This window comes from Equus caballus, chromosome 3 (genome assembly GCF_041296265.1).
Source record: "Equus caballus isolate H_3958 breed thoroughbred chromosome 3, TB-T2T, whole genome shotgun sequence".
Lineage (NCBI taxonomy): Eukaryota > Metazoa > Chordata > Mammalia > Perissodactyla > Equidae > Equus > Equus caballus.
This window is the reverse complement of record NC_091686.1, coordinates 17660150-17670008: the sequence shown is the minus strand read 5'-3', so window position 1 is coordinate 17670008 and position 9859 is coordinate 17660150. Positions and strand designations below refer to the sequence as shown.

The window sequence follows — 9859 nt, the reverse complement described above, 5'->3', positions numbered from 1 at the left end:
CTCTGTCTACCCAAGATCCTTTCCTCTTCCTCTCTTCTAATCTCACTTCCCAAGGCTGTGAGCTCCAGCCCTCCCCAAGTGGAGAGAAGTCCCCCCTCCCTGGCTCTCTGTGCCAGGTCCAGGGGCTTCCATGGAGTAGAGCTGGTGACGACACATGCCCCCAAATGGTTCATGAGGGGGAAAGGGCTGTGGAGTAGGGCCCAGGGGTCAGGCCTTTGTCCCACTGGGGCCTAGGTCTGGGGTCTCCAGGGGTGCAGCTTGCGTTATTGAGGATGGAATGGGACTGAGAACTGGGTGGCGGGGCACAGGTCACTAGGACTCAGAGGGATCCACACCCTGGTTCCTGGGCAAAGAGCCAGAATCGCAGAGAGAGCCCAGGCGGAGCCTCTGGAATTTATTCACTTCCAGTGGTACTGGGCCAGATGGAACCTTGGCGCCGGACCCCGCCAGAGCAGTATCCCGAGTCCCATCCAGCTTGAGCAGGGAGCGGCCTGTCAGCGTTCTGGTCTTCAGGAATCTGGAGAAGGGGGGAGTGGTCAATCAGGTGGGGCCCCGCCCTCTGCCTCCCAGGCCACGCCTCCCCCCAACCTGGCACTGGGCTTGCGCAGCCTCACACCTTCAGACTCGTCCCCCTCCTCGAAGTCCGGCTCTGGCTCCAGTTCGGGCTCGGGCTCAGGCTCGGGCTCTGGTTCCGGATCCATTTGGAGTTCCAACTCCGGCTCAGCTTCTTCAGAGGGCTCAGCTTCCAGCTCTGGCTCGGGCTCCTCGAGAACGCCGCATTGCACTGCCTCGGAGCCCTCAGGACCCCCAGTTTCGTCGCGTTCTGAAGCTCTGGGCAGTCCGGGACATAAGGTTCCCGAGCCGGCTGCCTCAGGCGTCCAGTGGCCTGGGCAAGGAGGGTCATAGCTGCGCTCCCGGTAGCCTGGGGAGGAGGTGGGAGCGTCTCAGGCTCAATTTACCTCTCCGCGGTTTACTCTGCACACGCCCATCTCTGTGCCCCACCCGCCACGCCACGCCATGCCCCCTGCTCTGACCTAAGCCACGCCCCACGCGCGCTCACCAGTGCCCACGTGCTGCCAGTCCCAGGTGGGGTCCGGCGCGCGCGTGGTACGCTGGGCGCAGAGCAGCAGCTCCTGGCAGGCTGCCTCGCCCTTGCTCTGCACGACGAGCAGCAGGCGGCGCACCCTGCGCTCGGCATCAGGCAGCGCGTCCAACGCCTCGTACTCGGGCCCGGTGAGCACGCCCCGCGCCAGCAGCGCATCCAGCAGCAGCCCCGAGTCGGCCTGGAGCGTCTCTACCAGGCGTTTCCGCTCTCGGTCGATCGTCTCTGACGGCCTCTCCTGCGCGTTGCCCATGGTGGAGGCTGCATGGAAGGAGAGAGAAGTAGTGGGGGCCGTGGCTCCCTCACCCTTGACTTTTCTCCCAGAGCCCCAGTGAACACCGCCAGGTCTAACGACCCCCGGCTGCCGCAGCACAGGACTAATTGTCCTCCTCCTCCTCTGGCCGCTTCTGTCCTGTCTCCTCTTCAGGCTTCTTCGGTCCCTAAACGTCAGCTGTGGCTCTCTACTCTCTCCCAGGACCCTTATCTACTCTCTGACCGCTCTCCCCAGCCAGAACCTCCCTCCTGAGCCCTAGCTGCCTGCAGCTCCTGCAATCTGTTCAGACCCAGTTTATCCAAACTAGCTTCTCTTTCCCCACCAGCTTGCAGTCACGTCCTTTCCAGCCTATCTGCTGAATATTTCTCTTTCATCCTCACCACTTTCATCCTCACCTCTGGCCTAGACCCCGCAGAGCGCAGAATCCCCTCTGCACCCAGAGCACAAAGTGCGAGCCTCCCCCGCTCCTCTCAGCCACTGGAGGAGGTCCAGACACCTCATCCTGACTCTGAGGTTCATCTTTCCAGGAGAGGCCCTGCCCCTGCATCCCCTCACCAATGCCACGACCATGTTGCAACCCCAACATGGTCTCATGGCCCTTCCTGGTCCTCTAATACCTGAGCAGGGGTACCTGAATCCTCAACCAAGATCTCTGACCAACATCTCCTGACATCACCTGAGACCCAACTGTCTCCCTGCTGCCCTGGGAATGACTCACAGCCACCTCTTGCTTCATCTGGAAGAACCCAGAGCCCAACTCATAAAAGCTACCAACAAATGCTTGCCGAACTTTTACTGTTTCCCTCCACGGATCCAACCATTTTACAACACTGTCTCTAGCAAATAGCAGGTGTTAGGCAGAAGCTAATCTGCTTTATCCATTTATTGGCAACCAAGGACAATGGTCCATCCCCTCTTGGGTGGCCTGACCCAGGCAGCAAAGGCCCCTGGCATTAAGGGGCAAAGAGGTCAGGCCCTGGACCACTCCCTCTCTCAGCCCATTTCCCCGGGCCTTGGCTTTGTCCACATAGCACCCTCTTGGGTCTCATCCTCCTTTTGGGGTCCCTCCTCTACCTCCTTACCCTAGCTCTAGGTCTGGGAGAGCAGATTTGGTTCTAGCCGCCATCCTGCCTCCCAGGTCTCTCTATGCCTCCCTGGTTATTTCACCCCCCTAGCCATATTGAAGTGTCAACACCTCTCCCAGGCCACTGAGCAGAGACCAGGACTGACCCCTGTCCCTCCTTCTCCCTTCATGTCCCATCTGTGACAAATGCTGCTCCTCCTCCTCTCAGTGAGTCTGTACAGCATCCCCCTCTCAACCCCACCATCGTCACCTCATCTCCTATGACAGTCTCTCTGAGTACCTCTCACTCCCTTCCTACCACTCCCACAGCATAATGACTTTGACAACTCTCTAAGGTAAGATTTATTGTCCCTATTTTACAGATGAGGAGACAGGCTCAGGAAGAAGACCAAGTGGCAGAACTGGAATCTGATTTGCTCCAGTCTAAACTACAACTAGGTCTCCTACCAAGCAGAATGTCAGCCCTAACCACCTGTCTCCCACCACCCACTGCCCATCAGAAAGAATCCAGACTATCTGGCCTGGACACTATAGCCACCTCCCACCCCCCTGACTGCGAGGCTTTCCCACACTTTCCTCCACCACTCAGGGCTGGGAGAACCCGCCAAGCCCCTGGCACTTCTAAACCTTTGCAGATGCTATTCCCTAAGCCTAGAATACCCTTTCCCTCTCTCCATGCTGTGGACCCATCCACCAAGACTAAAATGTCCCCTTGTCCACCCCAGTGCCTGGATGTCCCAAGGGCATCTCGTGTGTCCGTCAGTGAATAGTATATACCCTCACCACCGCGCTGACATCACTGCACTGTGTACACATGGACCCTCTGCCCTCTTTAGCTGAGGCTTCCAAACACTGCCCCACCAATCACACAGGTGCAGAAAGCGAGAGGGGACAGAACCTACTCTGTACGGTGCAGAGAGGGAGGGGGCAGATCAGACTGGCCCCTCCTTCTCCCGGGTTATTTTCATGTTAGCCGCCTCCTCCCATTACGCCAACTCCTGCCCTTTGTCTGTTTGTGGGTGCAGAGACCCCAGCTGGTCTGGTTCATCCCTCTGAGATTCTAAATGCTCAGAAGTGAATACTTATGTCGCGGCCAGTCCTTCCCCGGTCACAGGCCAGATCCTTCCCAGAGCATCGGGCCGCTCCAAGTACGAGGCGCAGGGGGTGGGTCTCAGCCCCCTCCTCACCAGGGTTAGGGGGACCTGCGGGAACTTTTGCGCATGCGCGACTGCATGGCTCCGCTTATCTCCCCTCCATCCAGTCCCAGACCTAGTCTTGCGGAGGGGCGGGGCTCACAGACCTCCTTCGACCTCGGCTGGTAGTGGTGGGGCTCGGATTCCGCCCAATCTCAGTATCTCTTCCCTCCTCCAGCCGGCTGGGGTGGGGCTCTCGGTCCGGTGCGCTCCGGGCGGCCCCACTCACGGGTCGAGCCTCGGCGGGGCAGATGACAAGGCAGAAAGGGCTGGGCAGGGTAGGGTAGGGGCAGCAGCTGCGGCGGGGGCGGGGCGGCCAGGGCTGCCGGGAAGCGGGAGGGAGTGGGGGAGGGGGCGTTCTTCTCCGACAGGGGGAGGCGGGCGCAGAGGCCATGCACCGCCTAGCCTGGTACGTGAGTCTGCTTTCCCTCCCCACCCCGGGCGCTCGGGATGAGTCAGGGAGGAGGTAGTTCGGCCCGCGGCCCCAAGTACCCAGCGCCCACTCTGGGCCTGGGAGTTCCCAGGCGCTTTACCCCTATCCTCTCGTCGACCCTTCTCTGCCTGTCACAGATAAGACTCAGAGAAGGGGACCAGCTTACCCAGGATCACAGAGCGGATGCATTGCGGAGCTGGGTGTGACCCAAAAGCCCCCGCTTCCCGGAGTTCGCAGCGGCCACGCTCTAGCCCTGGATCCGGGCCTAAGCAGGAGAACCAGAGGCGGGCTCCCCCAGCACCTCTGCTCTCCAAGGGCTCCTCCATTAAAGCCTTGGGATCTGGACGCTTCTACGAATGCAAAGTCGCCCCCCACCCATGACTTCTGTGCTCCCTGGTCGGTAGAGAAAAGAGACCAGAAACACAGAAAAAAATGCGGTTTATGTGCGGGGCTCGGGAATGGAGAGGGACCGCTGAGTACAAGGGGCTTCACTCAGCCTCCGCCAGGGGGCGCCAGGAAGCCGAGAAGGACGTGTTGCCGCTGGCCAGCCCCTTCGGCAGGCTGGCTTCAGAGTGGAGCCAGATTCACGGGGAGGGATTGGCCCCTGGGCCCAGGTAGGAAGCTCGGCTCTCAGGGGTGCTGTAAACAGTTAAAGCTCCAGGCAGGCCCAGGGCTGGGCCTCCCAAAGCCGCTTGGACGTCCAGCAGGAGTGGTGCCCCCAGTGTGGAGTCCTTCCCTAGGAGGAGTAGGGTGGTGCTCAGCGGGGAGAAAAGGTTCCCCCTCCTTTTTTGGGGAAGGAGAGCCGCACCCGCCTTGCCCTCTGGTCAGTTAGGATGAAACATCCATTCTCAACTTCTCCACTCTCACCCAATGGTGAGGGGATGGGTGGGCTTAAGTAGCTCTCTGAAGGGCAGCCTGAACTCAGGGGATTTTCCTCCAAAACACAAACTGCCCAGCCCACCCAATCAAGGTAGCTCAGGCCAATGAGCCCTCGCCCCCCTGTCTTGAGTCACCACAATCTTTACCTGGGCCTGGAGAATTTAACCCCTTGACTGCCAGCTCTGTCTCACCCTTCTCTGGAACCAAGGGCTGCATCTGCAAGGGAGAACCCCAGGAAGCAGCTGGGGAGGAGAGCTGGGGAGTGGGGAGGAGAGCTGGGGTTTGGGCTGAGAGAACAGCCATGGACCAAGGGGCTTTGCTCAGCAACCCCTAAATGCAGTTTATCTTCTTGCCCTCCCCACCCCCATCTTACCAGCGACAGCTCCATGTCCAAGTCCATCAGGGTCCATTCCCGCCCTTGGAGGCTGGGGCCCAGCACCTGGGGGGATCTCTGCATCAATGGTGCCCTCCCCAGGCTGCACAGCTCGACCCCACTGAGCCCCATGCCCCTGCCTTGCTGAAGGTGTACTCACATCCAGGGGCCCTGCAGGCTCCACACTTTCAGGGGGAGCCCGAAGCAGCATTGGAGGCAGCAGACTCTCTGGGCTCCGGGCCCCCCTCTCCAGGCCCAGAGGCCCCCTGTGCACAGAGAATTGCTGTTGCCCTGCAGTACCCACCCTCCATTAGGTTCCCAGGGAAGCTGGTTATATCAGGATCTAAATCTGACCACATCTGGAAAATGCTAGCAGAGGACCCCACACACATAGAGGGGCACGTGGAGAGTGCCTCTGGTTTGGGTTGTGGCACTGGGATCTTGGGATGTGTCTCCTCCCTATGCAATTGTGCTTACCGGTGGTTCTTAAACTATTGTGTACTTTACAATCTTTACAACAGCCCTAATGAACTCAATTAAAATGCAGATTCCTGAGCCCTACCACAGAGATGTTTCCATTTTCCAAGGGTCTCTGATGCTGTACTCCTTAGAGCAACTCTGAGAGATCAGGTCAGATCAACCTCCCCCTCCACCACCAAGGGGCAGACAAGGCTGGGAAGTTTCCAGGGGGCTAGTTAGTGCTGGTCTATCTGCAAAAGTGGTACACAGGGCTCACAGTCAAGAAAGGGCTCTCTGCTCACCTGTCAGGTACCTCCCTGGGACCCCTTGGTTCAGGCTGTTGGACATTCCTGGGCCCCTCAGGGCTGAAGTTCCCTTTCCCCTCCAGGATGGCCTGCACCACAGCCACAGGCAGTGGTGGGGGGGCTGTCACGCAGAAGTCACACTCGTTTGGGGCCAGGGCCAGCCCGGCCTCGCCTTCCCCCCCTGGGCTGGCCGGCTCTTCTTTGAGCAGTGCCAGGCCCTTCTCCCTGTACCAGAGAAAAGCTTCAACCAGACCCTGGCACTGACCTCTCCCCCTACCCCCACAGCCATCTGGGCTGCCAGGTCCTTCCCCACAGGCTCTCCAGAGGGCAGCCCCTGTCCCTCTTACCTCCTGCCACCACTGGAGGGAGAAAGCCTGGTCCCTTCAGGGGATGGAGAGTCTTCTGGGATGTCAGAGATGATGGGGCCCCTGGCCCTGTGAGGGCTGCTGAGGCCCAAGGTGGTCTCTGGGAGGGGCTGTAAGTAGAAGACTAGGCCCAGCCCTTCACCCCTAGCCACAGAGTGAGCCGGAATCCAACCAGTACCCCCGGGGACCAGGTCCCAGGGGGAGGGTTTGAGGAGGGATCCCCAGCTCACTCTGTGCTGGGGAGCCTGGGTCTGGTTCAGGGGAAGGCTGGCCTCCATCTTATCTTCTTTTTGGGGAATGGGGAAAAGGAATAGGCTCTCCATCAGCCCACCTGTACCCTAGGGAAGGGAGGAGAAGCAAAAACCTACCGACTGGATAAAGTAGGGGTCCTGCAGGAGGGCACCAGGTAGGGGGCAGGCGTTGAATTTGGCTGGTGTTGGGCATGAGCTCCCCTCATCCAGCATCAGAGACCTGTATAGGGTGGCCGGGGCACAGGCAGGGGGCTGGGGAGGTTCATCTCCCATGCCCCTCAGCCTGCACCACCTCCCTCCCACAGGCCCCAGCAGCCAAGTCAGCAGAGCTGAGGCCTGTTGCCAGGGCATCAGTCACATGCTGGAGGCAGAAGGGGCTCCCCCCAGAGATGGGGGCCCTTTGAGGGTAGAGAGGGGAGGGAGGGAGCATAGTTTGAGCCCCAGACCCTCTGCTGTTGGGGTGCTTTTGGATGAGGGGGGAGAGGGGGAAATTTGAGGATAAAGTCCTGGAACTGAGGAATCTCAGTATGGGGGTTTTGGTGGTGGAGCTGGGGGTAAGGAGGAAAGTCCTGGAAGGGGGCTGTTGGGGAGATGGCCATGGGGTGAGGAAAACTGTAGTGCACAGGAGAAAAGTGAGGATTCATGGTGAGGGGGTTTCTGGAGGGGTCCCTGCATGGGGCCTCTGGCAGGGAGGGTCCTGGAAGGAGTAGGGCATGAGCTCCCTGGCTTTCTCACTCACAGCTTTCTCTTAGCTCCTGCGCTGCTGGACCCCGCCTGAAGTGGCCCAAAGAGGCACTGGATCAGCTGAAGAGGAAGCAAAGGGTTAATCCATACTTTGGATCTTGCCCCGCCCCCGCCCCAAAGGCACATCCAGGTGGGATTGAGGACTGGGAGGAGTGAGAGTGTCCAGGGGGTGGGAGAGAGAAGTGGGGTAGGGGGAGAGGAACACCTTGCCAATGACCCGGTGTTGCTGACCATGGCTCTGCCGCAGCGTCATCACCTCCCTCCAGAGGATCTCGTTCTGCCTAGGGGAAGGTGTGGGAGGGTGCTGAGGCATCTGAGAGTTTGCCCAGTCACCACTCCCTACAGAATGGCAGGCCTGAACCCAAGACCACGCGGAAGATCATCCATCCAGAGAGAACAGAGTTCCACAGCTCGGCCCAATGGTCTTGTTGGAGGTGCCAAGGCACCAGAGAGGAAGGAGCTGCCCAAAACCGCCTGGTGGCCAGTGTCCTCTCGCCCAGATCCCCCTTGTCCCTCCCCACCCTCCTCCTCCCCCTCCCCCCGCACTGCCTGAGCTCCCGCAGCCGCGCCTCGGTGCTCTCCTGCACTCCCCGCAAAGCCTGCACCTCGCCCAGCAGCCGGCCCAGGTCCTCGGGGCGCCAGCGGCCGTCGTCGCCGCGCAGCGCAGGCACCTGAAGGTGGGAGGCACCGTTGGGTCGGAGTCGAATAGAAATGGCCAGCCGTCCCACCACCTCCACCGGGGTTTACTGGTTCCTGCAGGCCTCTCCCACCTTGCGCCGCACGCGTTCCAGTAGTTGCTCGCGGCCGCGCACGAAGCTCGGATGCTGGAACTCGACGTGGTCGCGCTCCGGCCTGAGCAGGCCGCCCTGCTCGATGCTCACCACTTTCCGAAAACCATCTAGGGAGTGGGGCGTAGGGGCATAAGCGGCCCCATCCCGGCTCACCAAATCACCCACACCAGCTTCCCCCCCAGCGCTAAGGACTTACACATGTTGAGTTGCCGCACGAAGCTCGCCATGTTGCTGTGCTTGAAGTATTGGGGCAGCACCTCCTTTGCGAAGCGGCTCTGGTCGCTTACGAGGAAACTGGTCCCGCTCTGCCGAGAATGCCGCCCGCCCGCCCATCCACCGTGCGGGCGGAGACCAGACGACACTGTGAGCGATGCCCGCCCACGGCCAGGCCCGCGCTCTGGCGTGCGCACTCACCCTGGGGAGCGGGCCTGTAGCTCACGAGGACATGGGACGAGGCCAGGACAGAACCAGATCTGAGGCCTAGCCTGGATCGACTACAGTGAATTCCTACCCCAGCCCGACCCAGACTGGCAGAGGCCAGACCTGGGTTCCAGCCCCGGACGGGTCCCAGACCCGCGATGTGACTCTGAGCTAGAACCAGACCCAGTTCTTCCCTTCTCCTGGCCTCTGTTTTCCGATCTGTCTGATGAGGTGGGGTGGGAACTAAGTGACCTCGAAGATCCCTCGGACTCTAGGTCTCCAGAAGGCTCCTACCCTTTCCTGGGCCCAGAGGAAGTCGCCTCCCCTCCATCTCGCACATCCCCTCCAAGGTAAACTACCTCGGACGGCTGAATCCAGGGACCCACAGCCCCGTCCCAGGCGGGGGTTGGGTGGGCATGGATGTTCACTGATGTAGAGGGATCCCGGGGACCACTGAGGGAGTCAGGGGCCCCAGCCCTCACCGGGCTCCAGCGGATCAGGTGGTCGGTGCCCGGGTCTCCCACCAGCGCCCACAGCTTGCCGAGGAAGGCAGGCACGGGGCTGGGGCCCGGCTCCGTGGGCAGCGCGGCTGGCGCTTCCTGCATGGCGCAGTCTCGGCCCCGCTAAGCGCTCGGCCCGGCCGCCGCGGGCTTGTCAAAGCCGCTGAAAGTGCTGCGTTTGCCGCCCGTCCCGCCCTACTCCGCCTCCGGGCGCCGGGTCAGGTGGGGGCCACGTGCGAACCGGCGGGGCGGGGCTCAGACCGCGGCCGCAGCACCAGCAGACCGAAAGGGCAGGCTGGGATCGGATGTATGTGGAAGGGTGCGGTGGGGACGGAGATCTGAGTTCGAGTTCTACCTTCCTCGGGCCTGCTGTTTCCTCCTTTGTTTTTAGGGAGAAATGGCCCGTGGCCGGCCTGGTGTGGACTGGGAAAGTCATAGAGGGCGATGGCCGCGGGCACAGTGAAGCCCCGGGTAGAGTGGGCAGATAGGAGCGGCGGAGGCGGGGAAAGCTGGCACCCTCCCGCGGAACCCTGGGGGCGTTGTCATTCCAAGGATGCGGAAGGTTCCGCCCCTGACGCCCGCAGCCGCAACAGTACTGTACAACGTACCTTGTGGTTTCTATCTCTCCCACCCCGGTCCTGACATCTCCTCGGGCCTCTGCCGGTTCCCTGCCCTTCCCTTAGAGC

The 9859-nt window shown here is 61.0% G+C and overlaps 2 protein-coding genes across 5 annotated transcripts; both read right to left on the bottom strand.

Moving 5' to 3' along the window:
* Positions 1 to 368: 368 nt before the first annotated feature.
* NOL3 (nucleolar protein 3) lies at positions 369 to 4566 on the bottom strand. The gene is made up of 5 exons (XM_023638629.2): positions 4253 to 4566; positions 3761 to 3922; positions 1061 to 1363; positions 617 to 922; positions 369 to 517 (listed from the first exon to the last, which is right to left on the bottom strand). Exons 3-5 carry the CDS (start codon positions 1353 to 1355, stop codon positions 510 to 512), a joined length of 609 nt encoding a protein of 202 aa, XP_023494397.1. The 5' UTR covers positions 1356 to 1363; positions 3761 to 3922; positions 4253 to 4566; the 3' UTR covers positions 369 to 509.
* On the bottom strand, positions 4508 to 9653 carry HSF4 (heat shock transcription factor 4). Of its 4 annotated transcripts, none has more exons than XM_001496942.5 (13): positions 9156 to 9653; positions 8450 to 8558; positions 8233 to 8360; positions 8009 to 8133; positions 7668 to 7743; positions 7458 to 7522; positions 6836 to 6938; positions 6450 to 6591; positions 6100 to 6223; positions 5499 to 5604; positions 5339 to 5404; positions 5112 to 5181; positions 4508 to 4822 (listed from the first exon to the last, which is right to left on the bottom strand). In XM_001496942.5, the coding sequence occupies exons 1-13, from the start codon at positions 9276 to 9278 to the stop codon at positions 4671 to 4673; spliced, it is 1389 nt and encodes a 462-aa protein (XP_001496992.1). In that variant the 5' UTR covers positions 9279 to 9653; the 3' UTR covers positions 4508 to 4670. The 4 variants fall into 4 exon arrangements, with proteins under 4 accessions (XP_001496992.1, XP_001497009.1, XP_070119114.1 ...); XM_001496959.5 differs by having other exon boundaries at positions 6100 to 6327; positions 6450 to 6577; XM_070263013.1 differs by having other exon boundaries at positions 9033 to 9396.
* Between the last annotated feature and the right edge of the window lie 206 nt (positions 9654 to 9859).

Coding starts and splice junctions, on each gene's coding strand:
- NOL3 (XM_023638629.2), bottom strand. CDS start 1,355: ATGGGCAACGCGCAGGAGAGGCCGTCAGAGACGATCGACCGAGAGCGG. Junction 923..1,060: donor CTGGCAGCACGTGGGCACTG/GTGAGCGCGCGT, acceptor CCTCCTCCCCAG/GCTACCGGGAGCGCAGCTAT.
- HSF4 (XM_070263012.1), bottom strand. CDS start 9,278: ATGCAGGAAGCGCCAGCCGCGCTGCCCACGGAGCCGGGCCCCAGCCCC. Junction 7,744..8,008: donor CGGCTGCGGGAGCTCAGGCA/GTGCGGGGGGAG, acceptor ACCTTCCCCTAG/GCAGAACGAGATCCTCTGGA. Junction 5,405..5,498: donor AGCCTGCAGGGCCCCTGGAT/GTGAGTACACCT, acceptor AGATCCCCCCAG/GTGCTGGGCCCCAGCCTCCA.